Source organism: Neopelma chrysocephalum, unplaced genomic scaffold (assembly GCF_003984885.1).
Source record: "Neopelma chrysocephalum unplaced genomic scaffold, ASM398488v2 Primary Assembly neopelma1_75, whole genome shotgun sequence".
NCBI classification, from domain to species: Eukaryota; Metazoa; Chordata; class Aves; order Passeriformes; family Pipridae; genus Neopelma; species Neopelma chrysocephalum.
The window spans coordinates 11246832-11272205 of NW_020897736.1; the positions used below are offsets into that span (position 1 = coordinate 11246832).

The 25374-nt window shown below is 41.6% G+C and overlaps 3 protein-coding genes across 8 annotated transcripts in view; 1 reads left to right on the forward strand and 2 right to left on the reverse strand.

Annotated features, from left to right (window-relative positions):
• Nucleotides 1–5431, reverse strand: part of FAM169B (family with sequence similarity 169 member B) — a 42807-nt gene extending 37376 nt beyond the window's left edge. The window contains exons 1-2 of the mRNA XM_027688615.1: nt 5291–5431; nt 4377–4454 (exon numbers count right to left, since the gene is read on the reverse strand). The gene's annotated coding sequence lies outside the window, so the exon portion shown is untranslated. The remainder of the gene's footprint in view (nt 1–4376; nt 4455–5290) is intronic.
• Nucleotides 2–18148, forward strand: PGPEP1L (pyroglutamyl-peptidase I like). Of its 2 annotated transcripts, none has more exons than XM_027688617.1 (8): nt 2–494; nt 865–1026; nt 4317–4474; nt 4791–5157; nt 7748–7800; nt 14054–14170; nt 14656–14882; nt 15812–18148. In XM_027688617.1, exons 4-8 carry the CDS (start codon nt 5124–5126, stop codon nt 16029–16031), a joined length of 651 nt encoding a protein of 216 aa, XP_027544418.1. In that variant the 5' UTR covers nt 2–494; nt 865–1026; nt 4317–4474; nt 4791–5123; the 3' UTR covers nt 16032–18148. The 2 variants fall into 2 exon arrangements, with proteins under 2 accessions (XP_027544418.1, XP_027544420.1); XM_027688619.1 differs by having other exon boundaries at nt 865–1016.
• IGF1R (insulin like growth factor 1 receptor) overlaps nt 17612–25374 on the reverse strand; it is a 174556-nt gene continuing 166793 nt past the window's right edge. For all 5 annotated transcript variants that reach the window (XM_027688609.1, XM_027688607.1, XM_027688606.1 and 2 more), the window contains one exon: nt 17612–25147. In XM_027688609.1, the coding sequence (XP_027544410.1) occupies nt 24781–25147 (367 nt within the window). In that variant the 3' untranslated portion in view covers nt 17612–24780. The remainder of the gene's footprint in view (nt 25148–25374) is intronic.

The window sequence follows — 25374 nt, forward strand, 5'->3', positions numbered from 1 at the left end:
CGCGGGGCAGCCTTGAGGGCGGGACGGGGGTGGGCAGCGGGATGGCGGCTGTGGGACCGGAGAACGGGGGTGGCGGCTGTGGGACAGAAGGACGGCGGCGAGGAACGGCCTGGCGACGTTCCTGGAGAGCCCAGCGGAGGCTGGAGAGTCCGGCGGCAGGCTGAGGGAATGCCCTGAGCCCCCGCCATCGAGGCGCGGCCCTGGGCGAGGGCCAGCCCAGCGCTGCCTCTGAACTTAACAAAACTCCAATACAAATCCCACGTTATCTATTTAAAAGGCACGGAACGACAAGGCATAGAGCTAGCGACAGTTTCTGTTAACCTGGGGGGGGGAGAAGGGGGAAGAGGCAGAGAGGCAGAAAGTTTACGAGGGGAAAGATGTATAAAAATTACATTTTTATAGCGTTCTGCAGTGATCACTGTCAATATGAAAAAGGAGTTTGGAAGACCTAGGCAAGCAGCCTGCTGTTCATTACCACAAACCATTAAACTGAGGTACGGGAGCTAAAATGAACACACAGCTGTCAAAATTAAAAGTAGAATTCAGGTGGTGACTCAGGGAAGCCTTCCTACCCGCAATGTACAAGCATTTAATTGTTTTTAAAATAACAGACACAGGTATCAAAGAAGTGAAAAGTACATGGGAATAGCAATATGTTTGCAAAGAAGCAAACTCAGCTTTGCACTTATGCCACCAAGGTACGCTGTGACCTTGAGACAAAGTCCCAAAGCAGCATCTCGAGTGCTGCACATCAGCCAGATACTTCACTGTCAGCACAGTGACCAAAGAGTCCTTAACATTGTTCTCCTTTCAAATGGCTTAAAACACACAGTGAAGTAAATTTATATTTTCTTTCCTCAACAGGGTGAAGTGATCTTAGCCCGTCCACTGATGTCATATCACCACATCTTACAAAGCTTTGGAGGATTTCAGCACATTCTGATGATCCTTCCACACACAGTCCGGAGGTTTGGCCATGCCATGGTCCAAGGTCTAGTTTGATGCAGCATTGCTGTGTGACCCTGTGTGAGTTTTACTGAGGAAAATCAGAAAGTACATGAGTTAAAAGTGTAAAGCTGAAGTCACAGAATTGCTGTTCTTGGGATGACAATAGTTAGCTGGTAAAAGATTCAAGTGAAAAGATACAGAAGAAAAAAGGAAAAAAAAAGCAGAAAACATGATGATAACTCAGTAATGCTGAGGATGAGTTCATACCAATAAATGTCAGAGACCAACTTTTCCCATCTTACTGGAAACTTCCTGGCCAGCTAAAACTCATCAGTTTTCTTATCAGGAGTGGTGAGCATATTACTGTTCAGCCTAGTAATCTCTTAGTGCTAGCTATCCTATTTTGCATATTAGCTGATAAACAGTTACTTCAATTGTGTGTATCCTGCTTGCAAAGTCTCTTTGTGCTGGCAAATGACACCTGAACAAAAGCAACCTGTTGGTCATGAGTTGCATATTCTCCTGCTGAAGTACTTTCTCTCTATTATAAACAAAAATAAAGTTAAAAAACCTGTCCATACACAGCCATCAGTTCTTGCTAATACTGCAGGAAGACCAGAACTGAAATTGCAACAGCCACATAACAGCTTGGCTACATTTAACTTATATACATTGGATATTTTTTCCATTATTGCTAAACACTGGGTATAGACCAGTGGATTCAAATCCAGAAGAACTAATATAAACAAGGCAGTGACATAAAATGTATAACACTTTATATCAAAAAACAGACACTGGCACAGATTACCCAGAGAAGCTGTGGATGCTCCATCCCTGGAAGTGTTCAGAGCCACGTTGGACAGGGCTTGGAGCAACTTGGGATAGTGGAAGGTGTCCCTGCTCATGGCAGGGGACTTGATATTAGGTGATCTTTAAGATTCCTTCCAACCCAGAGCATTCTATAATTATAGAAGGGGGGGGGGGAAGTAAGTGAAATTGCAAATATATTTTTCCATTTACTGTTTCTACAGATTTTGTTATAGAAGAGGCCCCTGTCCACAAGGAACAGTGAGCTTTACACTGAAATGTTTGTCTCCTTTCTTTTTGTGACATTGCATTCCATCTACCTGAAGACCTGCTTCAGTTTTTTCTGAGGATCATTTATTTTTATTAGAATGGAAAAGAAATTTAGAGTGTTAGTTCTTGAAATTTCTATTTCCAGTCCCATTATAGTTTAGTGTTAAATAGCATAACAGCTTGATTTCCTCCTCCTCTCATTAAGTGTTGAACAGCTGAGATAAAAACTGGAATATATTAAACACTTCCACTTAACAGTTTAAATCACTGGTCAGCGCCTGCCAATAACAAGAAATAAAAAACCTACATGTAAGTAATAATAAAAGAGATAAAAATTAAAGAGCTGTTTCTAAATGAAGGGCCATATTCTGTTCTTGTTGCCATCTACTAAAAAGCTACTGGAGCAGTGTGCTGGCAGTTCTGCAGTGTGGTCAGAATTTATTTGCAGAAAAAAATATTTTTCTCTTACTCAGCAGTTCAAATAAGTTTTAAATGTATCAGACAAGTGTACAGAAAAATATTCAAGGTGATAACCAAGACTTTCATAGTTGAGTTGGTTCCATTTCTTCTTTACCTCAAGATGAGGGCCATGCCAATCACATCTGTGTGTAGCAAGAACAACAACCAGTTTTTTAGCTGAGTCAGCTGCATCTGACTTGCCTTCAAATATCAAGGGCTTGGATTCTTAATTATGGATGGGGAGATTAATTTGCACAGACCTCAGATATCCAGTGACCCTCAAATCCATTGTTATGGGCACATACACACACGGGAGTGCTAATTTTAAAGCTACAATCATACTTGAACAGAAATTTCGAGACTAGCTGCGACTTCAGTTGAAGAAATGTTAGAGGAAAGAAAAGGTTTAATTTCTGAATAAAATTTTGAGTAGAACCAAGGCCTAACCTGAATTTTTTTAATTCTTTTTTGAACTATGTGGCACTCCAAGTACACAAAGCACATGCACACAAAGCTTGGGAACATGAGCAATCAATTAAATTAGTGCAAAAATTAACTTTTGTGTGCTTTGTCAAATTCAATAATTCTATCAAAGTACTTATACCACTGGCATGCCTCCCACATTTGCACAAGTATGTACCAACACTGGATATGTCTTGGAATCTTTCCTACCAAAGCAGCAAAGCTCTGCTTATGGAAAAGGACTAACTTAACTATTGAAGACAATACTTTCCCCAAAAATATTTCTGTCAGCTTCTTCATAAAGGCTTGGTGATATAATCTTTGTTGCTTTGTATTTTTTCTACTCCTTTTTGCCAGCTGTAAAAACTTTGAACACTAGTACTACATTCCAAACAGATTGTATCAGTTGTTTCAGAGTGCATGGAACTAATAGACTTACATCTACCCTCTGGAAGAATATCTAATGAAATACCTAATATTTTACAGCATTCAAGCAATACCTTTCATATGTATTTACATATATATATATATATGTATGATTGTATGTGTGTATAAAGCAGCTATAATGTCCCAAAGAAACCACAGGTTCTCACTGAGGAAAGAAATTAAGCAACTATAGACCTTAAATCTTGCTTTATTCCTTAGAAATTCACTAGACCACCCTGTACTTAGATTTTTTTAAAATAGCAGAAATTAGAAATATCTATAAGAAGACTCATTACCCTGTTCAGTGTCATAGGGGGAGTTTTACTGACTGGTCAAGGAGAAAAATTAATTGATAAGAATCTTGATTGACATAGGAGTATGAAGGACTGTGGGATTTTAAATGTAGTTCACTGCTGCCAGATTTTGTCTTACTTAGAGTTGCAGAGAGCTCTGTTTCCTGCATTAGCTACTCCTTCAGCCCCAGCAGCCAGCAGAAGTTAGTTTTGCAAGTTGTACTAACCAGGGGAAGGAATGGATGATGGAATCAGAGAATCTCTGAAATAAAGAGAATCCACAAATCTCTTTGTGTCTCAGCGCAGGAGGATTTAAATGACAGACACAGGTCATGGCTTCAAACCTCATTTGGCCACACCCAACCCCAGAGATTTCTTCAGAGATTTTTTTTTCCCTAGGGTCTCACAATTACCAGCTCTCTCGAGATGATATAGTGGCTTTCTATTCTTAGCATATTTCTCCCCTCCCTCCCTCCCTCCTTCTCTCTCCCTCTCTCTCTCTCTCACACACACACACACACACACTCACACACACTTCCTACTCAAAACAAGACCCAGTGAAACCCTCTGCCCACATAGTTATAATTCCCAAGAGAACTTGCATATGCTTTTGTTTTGGGCAGTGACAATGTGCATATGTTTTGATTTCAGGCCCCCCCCATTGGTTCTCAGGCTCCAGTTTAATGAAGACAGACCAGCTCTTAAACTCACCAGTTTCAGCAAGATACAACCCAGCTTCTAGAGTTCCTCTGACCTTGCAAGTTGGAGTGAGATTTTTTAACATGTTGCCTGTTAAAGGATATTACTGAGTAAGTGTTTTGGTTTAGCAAATACACACATTTTCCTATTGGTGTTTGGTTTGAAAAGTGTACAGTGCTTTGTCTCCTTTATAACAAGCCTGAGATAGGAATCAAGAGTAGTAAATTAGATAACTGCTATGAAAAGGAACAGCAAAGTTAGCCTTGAGTTTAAGTCAGTAAGAGAAAGTCTAAGAACAAGAAAAATGGACAAGATAAGTTTTTGTAGTTAAGTCACTCCTCACAGTTAAAGTGAATTACAGCTGATACCCACAGAGATATAATAAAACTGATTCAATTAATTTGCTGTTTACTCACACATAAACAGGTGGTGAAAAATGTTGCTGGATATTTTTCAAGAAGTTTCTCTAAGCCTTTCCAGTTCTTCCTAAATCCTATTACGTGCCTGGAAAAAGGAATAGAAGTTTGGGGCAGTCCCAGTCAGACAGCTGGGCAGTCAGACTTCTATCTTTAATAGAGACGTAATAATTTTTGCTTTAAAAACTACATGAGTCACGAATCATCCCTGTCATGTGAATCCACACACATCACAGTTGGAAGAAAAAAGGTGCTCTAAATGAAGTTGGCCACAGATACCTGAATTATAACACTGTTTGGAACGGAAAGACAACAGGATTTCACCTTCTGGAGCAGAGATTTCATGGATTCAAATTCCAACACTGTGGTGGTAACTGGTAAGGTTTTTACTTTGTTCTTTGAGCTGGAGATGGCATGCACGCATGCTTGGTCTTTGTCATAAACAGTTTCCTGGAGGGAAAAACAGTAGCAAATGGTCATACTAACATTTCTAAATGGAAAATAACTTACTGTGCCTTCCTAAGAAAAATCAGATGCATGTCAGAGGAAACAGACTGCAGTCTGCCCTCTTTACTGCCATCCAGTTTGGTTTGTTGTTCATTCTCTCCATGTTTTAATCTTTGTTGACATTCTCTCTGATCCAAACCACATAGCTCAAGGCAGTGCAGGCTAGGATTAGATAAAGCTTACCCAAAAGAAGCTCTGAAGCAAGAAAACCAGGTTGCATCACAATGTCACATAGTCAGTGTCCAGAATTAGAGCAACACATGGCAAGTCTCAGGGGCTCAGTTTCATGGCAAGGTAAGGGAGTTTTAAACAGGAGATGCTGCCTCATCATTGCTAAACTAGACCATTAAATTTAAATATACCAAAGGAACATGCCTGAACATGCAGCACAAGGGACCAAATTTGGAGTTTCTCTTGCTGGCTGTAGCTACTGAGGCTTCACAGTGGCAGAACCCCCAGCTAGAGAGTCCTGAGCTTTAAAAGGTTAAAGCTCTTAAGGAATGCTGCTCCTCGCTGTTCCTCTTGTTGCCACTGGCTCATCTAAAGGCAATCATTACACATATCTTGACATGTGAGTTGCTGGATAATTTTCCACTGCAGGTCATCTGAGGACATAGGAATGAGGTTGAAGCTACATCAAAGAGATTTGCATCTTGCTGTTTTCAATTAAACACTTTTTTTTTTTAAAATAGCTGCAAGATGGGCAGAACTAGTCTGGCTTGCTCCAGACATAACTGCAGCTGAGCTGGATGGAGTGCAGGAGAGGGCAGGAGGTATTAGCTAACCTCTTAAAAGGCTGACAGTCTGGTTCTCTCCTATGATATTTATGGCACATACCCTTGTTAGGAACACTTCTTAGCACCCTCTTAGATTTTTCCTCCCCTTACATCACCATTTATGTGCAGAAATCTACTTGTTCAAGAAGTTTGAGACTGGTGTGCCCTGTTAAAGACACAAGTGCATCTTTAAGCTACTGCAGAGATTATCACAGCATGTCACATTTTCACTTGCTCAGAATATAAACCTGCTGGCAGGGAGCCCAGTTTATTATATGGTGCTCAATAACATTCAGCCATTTAGTTCTCCACATTGCTGCAGGTATTTCAGTAAAACTCCTACATTTAGTCATTTTTCATGGAATCATTTTGTCCTAAGCATGAGTTTCTTACAGCCACCACTGACACACGTGTGTTTCATTGGGAGCTGATTAATAACTCTATTAAAATTCTGTAGTTCTGCACACACAGGTACAGAAGCATGTACAACAACTACAGCTCCAAAATGGAGCAGGTGTCACCCTAATTTTGCTCCCAAAGCAGAGTGGGACCAGTGGGGTTTTATGTTCCCCTGATAATGTGAAATGAGCACCATTTCCCTTCTTCCCTCCCCATGGTAGAAACTCAAACCTGGAGAAAACCTTGTCAGAAATATTAGCACCATCAAGCTTTTCAAAATACTAAAGAGAAAAGATGGAGCAGTTATGAAATAAGCATTAACAAATTAAGAAATGCTTAAAGTCTAGCACTAATTAAGCTGTCACAAGCCTGTATTTAGGCTTAATTGTCTCCAATGCAAGTAGCTTTCACTGTGCAAAATAGCAATCATATGCTGTCAAGTATTTATTTGTCCATTTAAGGATTTTTAAATATTTAAGAGTTATAGCATAAAAACCATTTCACAAATTCCTGTTCCTGCCACCCAAGACTTGGCAGCACTCTGGATTGAGAATATTAATTGAGATTAATAAAGATAGTGGGAGTTTTCCATCAAACTTTTTAATGACAAAAATGCCATCTGCTCAAAATGAGTTTTTATTTCCCTTGTATTGAAAAAAATAAAAAGACTTTCACAAAAAAGATGCATAAAATTGAATGTAATACTTTGGATTAAAGTGTGCTTTTCCCTTTTCACCTTTCTTTACTTTTAGGTAAAAAGTGAAGAAAGAGAGAAAACTTTCAAGTTTTCATTACCTGGGATTAAAACAAAATTACAAATTAAATAAAATTTTACTTTTTCAAACATTTTCATTAAATATGCATATCTTCATCATTATGAGCTCTAACAATAAGAATGATAGATTAACTCTGACCTGGGAGTATTTAACACCAGAACCTTTAGCAGTGCTATTTCTGGGGATGATGATCCTTGCCCAAAATCATCATTTACTTGATCTGTCCTATCAGTTCCAGTACATTTACCAGCTTTAGTTAAGGCTCCCTCACAAGAAAGCCTTGACATGAATGAAGATTGCAGGATTAGTTCTTTTATCAGTGAATACACAGAATGAAAATACTATTCCCTTAAGTGTTATAAAGCTAAATCCTACCTGAAAAACTCAACCTCCATAACCAAAAATATGAAGATAAAGAACAAATATGTGTGTGCAGGCAAGTCAGCCCCTAATCTGCAATTGCAGAGCAAGCAGAGGTTAAAAGCACCTTTCTTTCTTTTCATTTGCAGGTTTTGGTCCCTTCAGACAATACCTGGTTAATTCCAGCTGGGAGGCAGTGAAGGTAAGCATAATAAAAAGGGGGAAAAAAAGGAGGGAGACATTTTATTTTGTAGAGATCCCAACACAAACTGCTTTTAGGCTTTCCATTCCCTTCAAAAAAGTTATTTCTCATGACTCATTAAACAGAATTGTGCCTCATGGAGCAGACTCCCAACATGGAAGAAAGAGGATAATGAAAAAGTGAAACATTATTTTATTTGCATGATATTTTTTGTGCTACTTAAGCACTTTCAAAATATTATTCTTGATTCTTAAAAAAGGTATTTTTTACCCAGGGTGCCTTCTCTGCAACTAATGCATATTACAGGAGTTATCTCTCTCTGCAGTAAATAGATCATCTCACACCATGGATCATTTTATCATGTCTGTGTGAGGTGATTTCCTTCTCATACAAGTGCAGCTTATGAGTTCGGACTGCCTGCTTCAGGAACACAAAAATCTGTGCCAATTCTAAGTATGTTTTCACGTTTCAGCTTTGGCTTCCACTTTCAAATGACAGTGAAGTCTACAGTTAAATTGAAAGCAAGGTAATTCAGATTTTTTTCCTCCTCCATCCACCTTGACTAGCAGGAACAAGTCTAAGGTGGAGCCTTAAAAATTCCTGCTTATTTCCTAAATGTGTGTATTAGAGCAAATTTATCTGAGGTATAAAAAGACATGGTTTGGATACCTGGCTTTCAGCATCAGCTGATTCATTCTCCCTATCACAGATAAAAACTTTCCTTGAGTTCAGTTACTCTCATAAGGTACTTAGGAACAGAGTTATTTTGAGAGGGTCTTTCATACAAGTTTTTAGCAATCCCAAGGTGGAAAGAAAGTCACACAATGAAATCTGAAACTACTTGGGGAACAGTCAAAATAGTAAAATTGAATTAGAGCTTTGGTCCAAGAAATAACAGATAATAGTGGTAAAAATGGAAAGCAAGACGTGTAAAACCAACTGAGGGGACTGTGTTCTTTTATGAAGACTGAAATAAGTCCATACATTTTAAAATTCTTATAGACACTGAAAGGGAAAAGGCAGCTATAGGAAAGTATCAGTAGTGACAGAAAGGCAATGGCCCTACGGGACTATAACCACAGTACAAATTTTAGTGACAGCTACTGAAGATCTGATTTGAAAATGAAATGCACTCCAGCCAAGATGATTGAAAAACAAGGAGATGGTGCATTTTTCCACAGACCAAAGCTATAGCAACTCCACCAACACATACACATTTGCTATTCCAGCTTTGTTGGGTGAAGAATGCTGAGTACATCTTGGTGTTTGGTAGAATAAATCTATTGCTCCCTCCAAATCATGAGGGATGTTATCCCTGTAGGCTAACAGGAAACAAAAATACTTCTGTGATACCTTTCCACACCCCAGTCATTACAGGAGGCCCATAAATTATCTAAACTCCAACCTGACATGGGCCCTAAACCACAAATATTTGTCAGTTGACAGTGTTCTTGCTCATTATTTCCTCATTCCTGTTGGTTCTAATTTTGGGTGGAAGATCATCCTCTTCTGGCTGAAAATAAAGCATGTTCTTTATCTGCAAGCAAAACAGCCCAAAGTGAGAAGGCACCAATGGGATGAGTTTCCTGTACCAATGCCATGAACTGGCTACATCAGGGACTTACATAACAGGGGCTACAGCATTCCATAACCAAACAGCTGTCAGTCCTTGTGTATGGAGGAGAACAAATCAATTTCTCTCTGATGTGACACCCTCACATCAGAGGAATTAATTTGTATTCAGACTGGGGATGCTGCTTTGGTTTCCTGTGCCCTGGCAAAGGTGGTAAATTCAGGCAATTCAGAGAAATTTGCTGCAAATCTGGAAGTACTTTGAATTTTGATAGGCTTCTCCACGCTAAATAGCAATCTCATGGTATTGTTCCATTGGCCTTATTCACAGGAGTAGCCCTGTGGTCTTCAGGAAGCTTATGCACATATGTTAAAGATAGCAAAATTTAGGATTTACATCTGGAAGTAATCCTGTCTTGGCTTGGGGTGCCTGCATGGATCACTGGAGTGACATAAAACCCTCCTGCTGAGTCCCTTTGCTGTGAACCAACAAGTGTGCACTCAGATTCCTCCTCAGGAACGTGCTGAGCAGCCAGACCAGAGCTACAAACGTGACTGCTCAGGCTTATGCTTAATGCCTTTGTAGCATTATCCAGAACTATCCTAATTATTAGCCCAATATGAAGTGGGTGCTTATCAAAAGCACCTTATGGATACCTTATGGAAAGCCTGGATACCACGGCAGCCTCGGTGATGTTGAAATGCTGATGCATGCAATCTCCAAAGTTCACATCCCAGAAGGGTCCTCATACCAAAAGCATCTGAAATCCTGTAAAAATACATTTAACCGTTCCAGTGTCCTAATTCCAAAGCATAACCTCACCCTCCATGCTTTTGAAATGGATTCTTTGCCAAAGAGCAATGGCTTCCCTTCTGTGAGCAATACTGGCTCTTACACACAACTGCTTCCTTAAAATCCCTGTTGCCAGCTCCTCCCTAAGATCCCGCTGATGGGATCACCTGTTTTCCTGAACCTCCCCTTCTTGCTGTGGGGAGGATCAGAGATTGATCCAGTGAGCACACAGCCCATTCCAACAGTTGCATCCCTTCTATGCCCTCATTGGCACTCAGAAAAATACTGTTTCTCTTAAAATTAACTGTTTACTACTACTACCTTTTTGGTGAATAAGCCAGTTTCCCTTTTCTGAAGTACTCAGGAATCAAATTATAAACATTAATAAAGCTCGATTTCTGCTGGTTTAGAAAGAGTATTTGTCCTGCATTGCCAGTTTTATAATATGAAGATACAATTTTCCAAGAATGTGAGGAGTACCCTGTTGTTTTTGCATGGACCCAAGTTCTCATCACAGCACAAGACTCACACAGGGCATTCATCATCCTTGGAGTTCTCATTCCTCAGCAAGTACCCCCTGAGTGTTCAGGGAAAAGGAGAGTCAAATGGATCTGAAAGTAGAGGCAAACCTGTCAATTCAGGGTCATGGAGAAAAGCTTCCGAGCTCTTATAGACACAGTCACATGGCTCAACATGGTTGTCTAGCACTAGGACAACTTCTCTTTAGAAACCTGTCTCACTAAGTTTTTCATGGTTCTCATAACTCCATTCACCTGAAGTCCCCTCCTAAAATATGCAGGAGAGCTCCACCAGCAGCACTTTTAACTCTGGAAGTGCAGGACATTGTTGCTAAAGGAAAATAACACCAGGTATTTGCTCTGCTTTTGCTGACAGATCACACTGAGTTACCACCATGTGTTAGTTCTGCAGCACCACATGAGACCCTCAGGATCCCAGATCCCCCGAATAATTGATTCCATATTCCAGACTGATGGCCCTACCTAATAACCCTTGATCTGATCCTGTTTCTGTGTCTCCTCCAGAAAGTCCTGTCTGCAAGTTGGCAGCAAAATAACCTATCAGGGCAGTCCACCCATCAAGGTCAAAGTCCCCAGTTAATAGGGCACAAATGTAAGTTGAGTGACAACATTCACAGTAATTAAACTGTTAGTGCAAAGAACAGGTCACATTTCCAACTGCTTCTGGGAACTATGTCTGCCATCGGGAGATGAGGATCAGATCTCCAGGGCAGTTTTTCATCCTGCCACTGACCATGTGGTCTTTGGAAATTTGTCATTTAATCTCTCTGTCTCTCTCCCTCTCTGCTTCAGTTTCATCATCTGTGAAACTAAGAAGACATTGCTATCTAGTGCCTTCATTTCTGTTCTGGAATTTTCTTACATCCCTAAAGCTTTAAAAAGGTATCTGCACAATTAGGAAAAAAACCAAACCAAACCAAACCAAAAAAACCAAAAAAAAATAAACAAAAAACCACCCAAAATCCCAAAGCAGACACCTAAACAAAAACCCACTAACCAACCAAACAAAACACCTTTGTTTGCAATGCACTTGCAGTGTGATGGGATCAGCTGAAAACTTCTGGTTCCCTTTGCACCAACACAAGCGATTCACAAAATCAACACATGTGACCCCCTTCCCGGCAGCCCAAATCAGTGAGAGCTCAGGCAAACTCACGGAAATTTTCTGGAGTTTTTCCAAAGTTCAAGATGCTTCCAACACCCCGTAGGGCACAGCCACCACCTCTGAGCACAGAGCTTACAAATACCTCCTCTTTGAGGAGGGCTGTGTGACAACATGGGCCGAACACTGGGGCTGTGACCACAACTCACCAACAGCTCCAGGTCAGCAGCTGGTAATGCTGGACTTCGTTTTCCTCCTAGAAGAACTTCCCAATAAAGAATCTTCATGTTTTCTTTGGAGCCACTTTTCCCACAAAACAGTCCTCCAAAATTTTTCTCCTCCTTTGAAGTTTCCTTTGCTGTTTCAACTACACCGGACAGACACTTGTTCACTGAATTCACTCACCACTGTGAGCTCAAGTTTCCAAGTGCAGTTATCCTCCTCCAACCATCCTCAGTCTCTCACCTTACATGCAAAAATGGTTCTGGTTAAGGCTGAGACAAGGAACAACCTTCGTTTATTTTATTCCATGTTTGCACAACATCTGGTCTAAGGGGGTATAAACCCATGGTTGGGACTCTTAGCCAACACAGTAATGCACGTTATCGACAACGTGCTGAAATTGCTTAGGACATAGCAAACCATCTTCCTTTGACACAAATTCTCAGCCCTTTGCTATTGGGCAGCTTCAGTTTTGTCCTGCACAAAAGTATTTCTGCGTGTTTCTGCCATGACAAATGTTGACAAAAGAAAATCTGTCAACAGAGAGCACGAGAGGAGAACAACCTTACAGCTCACTTTGGGCCTCCATGTTCTGAACCAAAGTTAGGGGCAGTTGAGTTCTCTAGGCCTTACAGTTAAAAAGAAAGAATCTCATTAAATGTAAAAATTAAAGATGCTTTAGAAAAGGAAATGCTAATTGTGAACCAGCTGGGGTTTTCTTTTTTGGAGGCTCAGGCACAGTACAGCATTCTTCAGCGAGATGATGCAATGGTCTCTCAAAGACTGTCAGTGCCCAGAGGAAAAAAGGCTGGCACTGTTCTCCAAATGTGTTTACTTCCCTGCAGGCATTGTTTCCTTGCTTGTGTCAAATAGTTTATTGAGCACAGCTAATCAATGCTTCCGCTGACAAGAAAATTGGAACACTTTATATAGGAAGTGAGTGTTGAAGGGCAAATTTCCCAGAATTGTGGGCCTCATCCACAGGGGTATTATCCTGAGTGAGAAATGAAAACTTGAGAAGACAATGACATTTAATACAGCTACAGGTTTCTTGGGCTAATCAGACACCTCTGCTGCTGTGCCCCCCTTGGACACTTCATCTGTACCATCCTTTGGTAGTGGTCTACTCAAATGGAACAGGGATTTTCAGCCACCATTTTACTTTTCTGGGACAAAGTTTTCCACTTCAGATGCATTCCTTCTGCATCCTGCCATTGCAGCCACCTACCTTCTACTTAGAAGCTTATGCCTTGTTTGTTAGCCCTGTTCCACTGACAAAATCATTTCATGTCCATATGACATTTCTTCTCCAGACCATCTTCAAACCACCTGGCCAACCTGCTGCTTTGAAGTGTACCTTTATTTCATTCACCTCAATTCTGGGCATAATTTTTGTTTCCCTTGGGAAAAGGTCCCGTGTGGAAATTCAGCTGTACATAAATGACACAGAAATAACATCCCAGTGACACTTCCTTTTACTAGAGAAACATATTCTGGACCAAAACACAAATTAAACTCATTCTAAATGTGACCTTCCTCATGTTGACAGTCACCTCCAGCACAGCTTACCTGAACCTGGTCAAGCCAACAGATCACTGGAGTGAAAAAGTCACGTGAATTCTCCTTGGGTTTGTCTCTTGACAGTGCAGATCTTTCAGAGGAACAGCTCTTACCTGTAGCAAAGCCCATTTAGATGCTTTCAAGTGTGGACCTTTTCTGAGAGACACTATCTCATGGTTCCCCAGGGACCACTCCCACCCACTGGAGACTAGGCATCCCTTTGGAAAACACAATAGCTCCACATGGACGTGACATTAGGGAACTGTTCAGCACATTTTAGTCTCTTCCAGCTGAAAAAGAGGGAACTACTATGAAACCAACCTCATTGCAGACCAGTGTTGAGGAACCAGGGGCTTAGGCATTGCTCCTTCAGGTGTTTTCTCAGCTGAATCAGCCCAGTTTCTTTATCACAGTCAGAAATCCACTGCTTTTTCAAGTCCATGGTGGCTTTTTTTGTAAACACAGGAGCTGTCCAAGAGAGGCCTTGGTGAAAACATCGATCTCCAGGTCATGCAGCTGCCAGTGGTTTACCAAAAAGCAAAGGAGCAAGTCATCAAGATATGGACAATTCTTCAGCCACTGGTGAGTAATGAGAAAGTTACACAATTTCCTCCCTTCACGTATGAATATGATGAGAAGATCTCGAAAAAAATCTCCAAGAGGGTATTGCAAAACATCAAACAAATCTGGAAAGTGACTATTGAAACTCTGATCAAGGTTTCAACCCCAAATTTGGAGCACACACTAATTAGCATTCTCTTTTGACCCCATGCCATTTAAAAAGCGTAAGTGATGCTGAACAAAGGAAAGGAAAAAAATCTACCATAAACTGCAAAAAAGGTACAGCAGCTCTGCAGTGCTGAGCTGAATAGACACAACAAAAACTGCAGCATAATTTGGTTCTCATTTATAATCTCTTATCAAAGTCTTCTTTAGACATGAGCAAGACTCCCCACCTTGAAGCTAGTGATTCACATAACGCTTGGCACTTTGGCATGACATGTTTGTAAAAAACAGGTCTCATTTTTAATTTCCTGTTGCTCACTCTGGTGGGAAAAAAAAACCAGCTTACTGTTCACGTTGGGCTGGCTTCATCCACCACACTCATCATCCTGGAGCAGTGTGGGAAGAACAAAGGCTACCGAGACAGGGATGCTTGTGGTTTTCACCCAGAAGGTGCCTGCTGTGTGCTAGATGGCCCAGAAAAGATTGAATCTACAATTAATATGAAGACTCTCTGGAAAAACCTTTCAGTGGAAGGGATTGATATCATCTTCTCCAGAGATGCGGGGAGGTAAACACGGCGTGTCGGGGGCTCGGGGGAACGGCAGGAGCAACTCAGTCAGCTCCACCTTGGAGAGTCTTTGCCTTGACTTTCCCTCCAAACAAAATCACTTTGAAGCAAAGTCTTCAGAGGGGCACAAGTATGAAAACTGCGATGAATTTAAATTTTATGTAAAGCAGCTTTCATGAAATGCTACAGCCAGTAGATATTTTTCCATGGATTTGTAAATTCCAAAAGAAACAAGTTCCAACATAGCACACCCTGTGATGAACAACCCCAGTAAACCTCAGCTATTAAGAGAGACTGAAAGCAATACCGACTGGGAGCAGATTTTAATCTATTTCTTCTCAGCTGGGAGGGACAGAAAATGTAAATACATACACTAGAGAACAACAATTACAGGTACCTTTAGAACCAGGTCTGTGATCTTATTATGTGTTCCAGTAGTACTGGAGCAATTTTCTACTGTGCTAGTCTTCATAGAAAAGAGAAAAAAAAGTAGTTTTATTTTTAAATAAAAATCAGTTAATCTTGGCCCTTAAATTCAGGATTTGCACCTGCAAGTTAAAAGGTGGGGTGATAAAGACAAAAACCCCTCCAGACTGAGAGATTCTATGCCTTACACATAAAACTGTGTTAAATGGTTGTAGTTTCCAGCAGGGTGTGTTACCTTTCCCACCCCACAAGAATGCCTGTCTTGTGACTTTTTTATTTAAAGTTCTTTGTGGGTGGGTGTCTGAGAAACCAAACCATCAGATAAGGAACATTTGTTTCTCAAACTTGGTTTATTTCAGCATTTCCTTTATTCACTAAGCAAATATGTTCTTAATAATTTCATAAACCAGATCTGGTTTGGCTACTTAGAATATTTAAATTTAATCAAAGTTTACTGAGCCTTAATTCAGGTTTCTGGTTTTGTTTTGTTTTTAATATTGCAGGTACATCTGTGATTACACCTACTACACTTCTCTGTATTATGGCAATGGAAGAGCAGCTTTCATCCATGTGCCTCCGTTATCCAAGTCAGTAACAGCAGACTTTCTAGGAAAAGCATTACAGACCATTATCTTAGCAATGTTAGAACAGTGTGGGGTGGATCATATAGGAAAAAAAAAAAAAGATGATTTCTCAGAAAGCAATTCCTTACTTCTTAAATGAAGCAAATCTAAAGATTATTTAAAACCCCCACACGAAAGGATTTTATAGCCCATGTTATTTTCAGTGAAATTTCCTTGCAAAACCCAAACAACTGTTTACATCTCTGAGAAAAAAGCTTGAGGGGAAAAACCAAGTAACTGGCAGTTTGTCTTGCTAAAAATAAGGTTGTTTCAGATTTCAAAAAGTGTGAAACTGGATTTCAAACATTTTAGATGCCTAATCCTAGTTCTGTTGGTTATAAAGACTGTTAATAAAGACTTGCTGAACCGAGGTGGGCTCTCAGAGCTGTAAGGACTCAGCACTGGATGGAGCCTCCAAGCCCATCCCAGTCCAGCTGAAGTGCCCACACAGAACATGTGGGTATAGGACAAACAAAACCACACATGGGGTCCTGGTATGTGAAGTTCTACAATTCCCCATCCCTGACCTGCTGTAAGTGCTGCTTTCCCCATCAGCAATGGGCTCTGAACCCAGGGAGACTTCCAAGTACAGAGAAAACTGGAGTCCAGCAGGATCTGGAATGCTCTTGGTAATTTCAGTTTCAGCCTGAAGCCATCGCTAACCCCAAATTCTCAGTGCCTGTCCCAAAGAAAAACACCACAGTCCTTCCACAGGGCACAGCCCAAAAGCAAGTCTTTCAGCAGGACAGGTCATGGCTATTCAGGGACTGACACATCAAAATCCAACAGCCAACCTGTCCCAGGAAGAGCAATCCTGAAGCACTGTGCTGTGGGAAGGGCACATGTTACTGACAAAACAGGCACCAAATGAGATCCCACATGGTAAAACTTGGGATCAGACCCCTCCACATCCCAAACAGCTCAATACAGAATTGCAGTGCCATGGAAGCTGGGTACCACAGGGGGTTACAGCACTGCCCCTCAGCACACAGGGAATACCCCCACACCCCCTCCTCCATAATCCTGCTACTGCCAGGACACAGGGATGAGATGCAGTTAGCTGGGATTTTTTCTAAGTCAGTCACTAGAACAGGGCAGCAGCAGCTTCATCTGGACACCTGGGATTTCTCCAGGGAAACAAAAGCCTGCTCCTCAAGCATCATGTCAGGACAGCGGACAAGAGACAAATGTAACAGCACAGGCAGCTGATGAGGCTTTGGGCCACCATCGTGCCTTGTTTTAGTCAACATGCTGGTGACAAGAGCCTGAGGAACTGGACCTGCCAAGATAATCCCAGTTTCTTCCCCGCTGTCTTTCCCAATGCCGCTGCAGAAAGCTGATAACCAGGTGCTGGCTGCCTGAATGCCTCACCTGTGGATTGCTGTGTGGGTAAAAATAAGTGGATTTTCCTCAAATAACAAACAATTCTCACCTTATTCAGAGGAATCACCCTGCAAAACACTGCTCAAATCTCACCAAGGCGGCTCCACACACCCTCAGTGTCACTGCATCACAATACTTCTGATTTCAACCCAGCAACGGCAGTACTGACCCCTACTAAAATATATTCAGAGTAGCTCAATTAAACGCAGCCAATAAGAAAACCAGAGAAACTTTACTCTTAGTTTTCTAACCTCTACTTGCTTTCTGGAAGGAGCAACAAATTCAGAAACAGGCAAATGCATACAGAATTCTTTTATTTAACTTAAATCATGTAGTACTGAAACTACTAGAAAAAAGCAGAGTAAGAGAAACTAAAGGAGCCTTAGCTTCAGCCATTCAAAATAGACAAAGTTTCTTCTTTTCATAATGTAAAGAATCCCGAGTATATCGCAATAACAGGAATAAATTCTTACAACAGAATATACAAAAACATTTTGAATTTTTTTTTAATCTACTGATTCATTTTAATATAAACACAGGAATTTCTTTAGGAATAATTTATACACAGCAAGTCTTTTTATGTAATAAATTGGCCATGTTATTGTTTAATTTTCTCTTAAAAAAATTTAAACAAGAAAAATTGGAAAATGTATTTGCAACTGCATCCATTCCTTAGCACTTTCTAGTTTTGTTTTTGTCCCAGAGGTAGACAAACTCTGGCCAATCCTTTCATCTCAAACCTCACTGGTTCGGAAAACAGAAGAAGTGGAAGGTGTCCCTGTCCACGGCAGAGGGGTTTGATCTTCAGTATCCTTAAATAAAAATAAATAGGGACCCTGCCTTGCTCATGTCAACCAAAGCTTCCAATGGTCCTCAACAGCTTTAGAGGCTGCACACAAACTTTTAAAGTGATAAGAGATTTGCAAAGAGTTCTTCAACAGCAGTTATGAAAACCATCTTCCCTCTTTCTCTCACGCAGTCACTTCCTTCAAATCACACAGAGCAGAGGTGCTGAACAGCACAGGTGAGCCTGGGGAGCAGCAAACCTGTTCTGTTTCCCTGACCAGTGAGGTTCTGGTAATCCAAAAGGTAACTGCCCTAGACAGTAAAGTGAAATGACCAGGTAAGATGATCCCACCCCAACCAGAGGGCTCTGGAAGACCAGGATACTGAAGATACAGAACATTTTCCCAACTCCTTTACTCACTCGCTGTATAGTGGGACACAAAGCTTGGGCGGGAAGGGGGAGAGGGACAAGCCATGAGTTGGACAAGTCAGCGATCCTTTTTGGCATATTGTAAAGCTAACTAGTAAACTGGTACCATGGAAAAACTGATCACAGACAGACACACCCACACACAGAAAAGTGCCCTTAAATTATATTTTAGGCATTTATAAACTACAAACATTTTATAAAATTATTCTATGTACTTACAAAATGCAATGAAACATTTAATTAGTTCTTGTAAACCAGATCTTCGTCAACTGACTACCCGTAATCTACTGGACTTAAAGCCCTATTGAAAATGCTAATTAATGGTTACTAATCAACAGAATGCATACCAAAAAAAATATATGAGCACACACGCAAATGCACACACACAAACTAGGGAAGTTCTAAGGTACTTGCAAAACAGACCAGCTGTAGGTGAGACAGATCCATACAGACCGATGACAACCACTGCCACGCTCCTGGGAACGAATTTCCCGCTCCAGCTGCCAAGTCCGGAGGTTTACGTACAAGTACCAACGATCAGAACGGGGTCACCTGAGCTCTGGTGTTGTCCCACAGATTAAGCCCAGGAAAACTACCTCAAGCTTCTGCCAAGCCCTGTGTCTCTAGATCCCCATTGCCATGTCCTGTTTTCAGGTGTCTCCCCACAAACACGTCTCTGTGCTGACTGACCTGGCTGCTCGAGGTCAGGGGCTGTTCAGCACCTCTGAGCAGCCGCTATCTGAATCGAGGTGTCCTTTCTGCCTACTTGAGTTCTGTATCTTCAGCACCCCTGGCCACTTGGGTTGTTTCTACACATCGTTCTCCAATCCTTGTCTGCACATCTACTCATGGGTTAAGTTGCAATATCTGGCTTTATCACTGGTTAGTAAGGAGTGGATCCCTTGCACCTTCCTCCACTGTTGTTCAGCCCAGTGACTGAATACACGGTTGACAAACAAAATAAAGATAACAGGAAACAAGTGTTACTTGTACTAATGGAATGAAAAGGGTTTAAATATATATATCTATATTATAGATATACATATGTAGGTATATATATATGTATATATAGATATATATGTATGGAGTTACACCAACAATAGGAGTGTTGTTCATTTAGTCTCGAATTGTACCGAACACCCCTCAGCAGTTCCCAGAGGACCTGACAGCAGCTCCCTCTGGTCACCAGTCATCCTAGGCAAACTGGGCCTTCTTTTTGTTTTAAGAGACCAAGAGGAGCATCAGTGTGACCGTGCCTAGAACCACAGAGCACTTGGAGCCAGCTGGGAGGGGCAGAAGCATCGCGCTGACGGAGCCGCGGTGCCCGCGGGCTGGCCCGGCCCCACGCCTTCCACCGCGCTCGGCTGCTGCGCCTTTGTGCCATCCCCCCAAAACAGCATCTGATTTATTCAGGAATCACGTTCCTTTGCAACCAAAGCACCTCCTGTGCCCCCGAGAGCTCTGCAGTGCGGGGCAGGTGAGAGCCATGGCCAGGCCCTGCAGTCACAGCCGCCTGCTCCCCACGGCGATGCCAACTCCTTATCCCACTGCATCCAAACATCTCGGTACCATCCGGCAAAATGCTGGGTTTCAGGGCTGGGTGGGCTTTTGTTTTCAATTTATAAACAAACTGGATTACTTGAACTTTATTCAAACATAGCTGAAGTTCTAAATAAATTTTCCATACCAGACAAGCCAGTGGTCTCAGGGAAGAACAACATTACAAACCATATTATGACTCTATCAAGCCAACATTAATTCTCAGTTGTTCACATGCACAAACAACTCGATTTACTGTCCAAGGGAAGTCTGCATGAAAAACCCATGTGAATAAAGCTATTCAAAATGCACAAAACACAACAAAAAAAGCTATGGAAACAAACAGAACAAAAAAGGAATTAAGCTTGAATTGCAAACACAGAACACAATGGTATCATGAAGGTGGTTTGGTCCAGGAGAGCTGACTGCCATCACACACATGTATGTGAGGCCCTGTGACTGTCTTCTACTGAAGTGCTTTTTGAAATGTTTCTCGTGATGCTACGCCATTAGTGTTTCTTCCTAATGCATTGTAAAACCACCTACATACAATTCTACAAACCAGTAACTCGGACAGTTTTAACAAAACCCTCCCAGCCAGCTGAAAGATCTGAGGATCTCCAGTTGTGGTAATCAATATGTGCAAGGGAGGGGAACAGCCACTGCACCCAAAGGTCACTGGAACATAATCAAACATGGAAAACCAAACCCATCTAGTGAAAACTTCCAATTTTGCTGGTTTCTCAGGGCTAGGGAGAAATGCTCCCTCCAAAGACAAACTGTCAGAATTAACCACAGCACTGTGTATTCAAGAGGCCGTGTACAACTCCAAGCACCACATTACTCAGATACCACAACCAACACCTGCAGGAACAGCTGCCAGAACTGGAAAAAGGGAAACATTATACATCAAATTGATGGCAAGCTCGTGTTAGTCCTGTGTGCTTGTAAACCAGTTACACGCTGTCAGAGGGCAGTTAAAATTTGATGGCTGGTCCATCAGAATCCACAGTTATAAGGCGTATAAACAGGGGAAGAAAAGGGAACTGACTTTTTACTGGCATGTTAAAAGAAATCAATTCAATATTAGTTTGGGGGAAAAAAATAAAAAAAAAAAAAAATCAGTGCTCTCATCAAACAGAAGCAGCAAAGACCCAAAGCTGTAAACTTGATCTAGTAGGATCATCAGGCAGCCTGTGACAGGTTTTTTGGTCAAGAAAGTGATGCTATCGCTGTATGAGCCAATTTATTTTTGGGTTCTGATTCAGCCAAATGTCTTTTTGGTGCTTGTGACATCTGAGCAAGAACTGGCAGGAATGACTTAGCCCATTCTACAGGGCAAACAGAAAGACCATTCCCTTTAGTATTTCTTCTGGACCTCCAAACATTGTAAACAGTTGATTTCTGTAACAGATTTCAGCAAATACTTACAATTTGAAGTCCCTGTATCAGGTCACCTACATTTCCACTCCTCCAAACATTCAGCGTTTTGCTGCTGACCCATGGACTGCTGTGACAGCACATTAAAAAGCCTCTGTGTTTCCTTAAAGAATGGTCACCCTAAGTCAGACAACTCTTGGATTTCTCCTCACAATAACGAATCTGATGCAAAAAATTGGAGAAACCCCTTGGAATTGCAGCAAATATTCTGAAGTGACCCTTTGTGACAGGCAGTGATTGTTCCCCTCCAGAACCTAGAGCATGTGGTATATGGAGTGAGAGGTTACCAGTATCAACGGCATTTATTGGCTGCTGAGAAATGTGAGATGTATTCTTTTTATATACACACATATAAAAAAATAAGAGTGAGGTAGATAAATGTTTGAAAAAAAAAATCAAAAACTGTCCCCCTGTCATACTCTAAAACCCTTATCTTAGTATTTAAATTCATTATGGGGCATCTCTACAGTGATTTAAACTGATATCACAAAAATAAATAAAAAATCCTACATAGAATACCTTCTTAATTAACTTTTTTGTCTTTTTCATTTTTAAAAGGGAAAAATAACTACGGGACAGAGGCAAGAGAAGATAATGGGACCTAAACTACACAAGCAAAAAGCACTACAAACTTTTTAAAATCTCCAGTCAAAACTAGCAATCAGTATATTTTAATTCATTGTTCTTACTCAAAAGATTTGAACGTTTCCATCCCAGAACCACCTCTTCCTGCCATCGTTTGGTTGGATCAGTGCTAAACAAAGGCCCAGACGCTGGAACTAAGGTAAGATGAGCAACTGGTGCAACTCCTTGGTTGTCGACTTCCTGACGGCCCCTCCTTCCCCTCTCACCAAGGCTTCTGCAACTGATCAAACAAGCTCACTCGTTTTCTTTTGTTCTGAGGTTTGGTCTATGATTTAAGCCACAAGCTTGGACTTGTACAGGTTTCCATAGCTGCCAACACTTCACCGTTTGCCAGCCGAGCCGCTGGCCCCAGCTCTGTGCTTTCCACCCAGCTCCACAGAAATGGGGTGGTGGCTTCGTTTGGTTGGTGCTTGTTTTCCTCACCAGGGGTGTGAAGTGCAGCCCAGGTTCCCTCCCAGGAGGGTTCCCCTCCATGAGAGCTTTCCCATCAGGAAGGAGAAGAGCTGGGGTTGGCTGGAGCCAGGTGTTCAGTGGCCACCCTAGAAATGCCTGGCATCGCCAGCTGCACCTGGCATAGCTCTTGTTCACAGGGTGGGAGGGCTAAATAGTCTTTTTACAGATCAGTGACCCAAAAGCCTGGTTGTCTGCTGTTGTACCCAACAAATAATTTAAAAAGAATACATGTGTGTGTGTGTCTGTGTGGGGATGGGCAGGTGGGGGGGTGTGCCACGACCAAAACAAGTGGGGAGGGAATGAGGGGTAGGACCCTTGTACAACAATGAATATAAACACTGAACAAGAATGTACTAAATATTTAACCTTTTGTTTCTGACCTGAGTTTGTATCATGCCTTGCACTGTAAGAGACTCCCGTGCTGCCTGGGCAGAGGTTAGTGGGAAGGAAGGAAAACCGGGGCTTAAAAACACCACACCACAGCACTGCCAGAGTGTTCCCGTGCGGGGTGTCCCTTCTTTCTCCGTGTCCCCCTCAAAAGCCCTGTAAGCCCACACAGCCAAGATGCTGTAAAACAACTAATGGGAAAAAAATAAAATAAAAAAAAATAAAAAAAAAAAGGAGGAAATGTATTTATAAAAAGGCATTAAACAGTTCATGGCAATTCATATGAAAGGTAGCGGTTACCGGGAAGGAGGAAGTAAAGGTTACACACTATAGTACAAAGCATAAGAAAATTTGTTGAAGTGGAAGGGAAGGGAAGGAGGGCAGACCTGAAGGTTTTCATAGATTAAATCCACAAAGATAAAGAACAAAAAAAATAGCAGCTTTTTTCTGTACAGACATATAGATGAGTATCTGAACTGTAAAAAAGTTATAAAAGTGACACAAAAGACAATGTGTATGCAAATGATCCATGGTCTAACATAGAACTGCAAGACCCTTCGAGAAGTCTTAATAATAAAGAGAAAAGGTCAACAAAGCATCATATACTTGAATCCGGTTACTGCTTTTTTTTGTCTTCTCCAATTTATGTTTCTAGGTGTTTTTCCTCGCCAGCCTGTGGAGGAAGGACAGGCTGCACCGATGGAGATCTCGGCCGCTTAGGTTCAGGTTTCTCATAACTCATTTTTGGCGTGCGGTTGACTTTTTTTGTACGAAATGCACGTGTTTGTTTAGCTCACCACTGCCAGTTTTGTCCAGAATGGGATAGGGACAGGGGTGGAGGGAGGGCTGGTTCTTTACCCCATCCCTTTTATCTTCTCCATCACAAGAAAAAAAAAAAAAAATCACATTTTGTCCAGTTTTGAAAAAAGATCTAGACAATTTGATTTTTTTTCTAATTTTTTTTTTTTAAATACCAGTGCATGACTGAATAGAACTTATTGGTCAGGATCTCTTTTGAACAGAGCAGTTGATTACTGTGCTCCTTCCACACCTACAAAAAGAAAAAAAAAAAAGAAAACGAAAACAAAAAACAAAGAGTTCATTTTTTTGGCAAAATTTGGCAGCGTTGAAAATGGTAACAGCCTTGGACGAATGATGGCCCTTTTGTATTCTTTTACGTGTTCCTAAAAAGATTAAAGAGCAACATTAAAAATCCAGTCTTTTTTAGTTTAGTTTTTTTTCATGTGTGTGGTTTTTTTTGTTTGTTTGTGGTTTTTTTTATAAAGACCTACAGTGTTAGGCAGGTGCTTGCAGGGGTACTGGGAACCACCTGGCCTGCGATATCTTTGATCTGATAAAAGTGCTGTACGGTTGAACTTGCACGCAGATATGTTTCCCATTATGAAGCAAAAAGAGAGACGGAAAGAAAGAGAAAAGAAGAGAGAGGAAAGAGGAGAGAGAGAGAGAGAGAGAGAGAGAGAGAGAGAGAGACATCAGATCTCAAGTTTTCTGTTGCTATTAAGTGTTAACATTAAGAGTTTTTAAAAGGCCAACTGTGTGCCCCATGACTGGAGTCCTTGACTGAAACAAACATCTGCTTGCATATCGAAAAAAAGAAAAATACGGCAACTTGTTTACTGAAAAAAGGGTTCTCCCAAGTGCAGCTATGGCAGTTCTGAAGATCCACTGAGGTACAGTAGGCTTTTGAATATATTGTGATTTTTCCTTTCTTTCTTCCCCCAATGCCTGTGTTTCTCTGGGCGGTGTTCCTGCGGGGCTCTGAGGATCAGCAGGCCGACGACTGGGGCAGGGGCAGGGCCCTCTCGTTCTTGCGGCCCCCGTTCATGTGCGCGTACGGCTGTCGCTCCTCGAAGCTGGCCCGGAGCACCACCACGCCGGGGCCGTTCTCGGCTTTGTGTCCTGAGTGCTTGTCAGTGGGTTGGAGGGTGGAGGAGGGATCTAAAGGAATGCTCTCCATGTTCTCAGTCTCCAGGTCAAGCTCCTCTGTGTCCGGAGGCTTGTTCTCCTCACTGTAGAAGAAGGAGACCTCTTTGAAGGCTGGGTCCAGCTCGTCTTTGATGCTACCGATGATTTCCAGGAAGGAGGGTCTCATTTTCGGGTTGTACTGCCAGCACATGCGCATCAGTTCAAACCTGGGCGAGAAACACACAGAGAAAAACATTTACTGAGGTGTTCTACGAGCCCTGACTGGATTGGACCACACAGTTCAGAACATCATTCCATTCTGACAGGAGACGAAGTGCTGAGATCCCTGTGCCACATTTCAACCTCCCTTCTAATCACCCTTTTACTGCTGTAACTCCCACCTCACCCTTCTCCACTCCCTCTCACACACCTGCCCATACGTGTTACCTGACAT

What these genes read in the sequence shown, in the direction of transcription:
- PGPEP1L (XM_027688617.1), top strand. Translation starts at nt 5,124, where the DNA reads ATGGATTCAAATTCCAACACTGTGGTGGTAACTG. An exon ending in CCAGCTGGGAGGCAGTGAAG is followed by an intron (nt 7,801 to 14,053) that starts GTAAGCATAATA and finishes TTGTAAACACAG; the next exon opens with GAGCTGTCCAAGAGAGGCCT. An exon ending in GGACAATTCTTCAGCCACTG is followed by an intron (nt 14,171 to 14,655) that starts GTGAGTAATGAG and finishes AAAAAAAACCAG; the next exon opens with CTTACTGTTCACGTTGGGCT.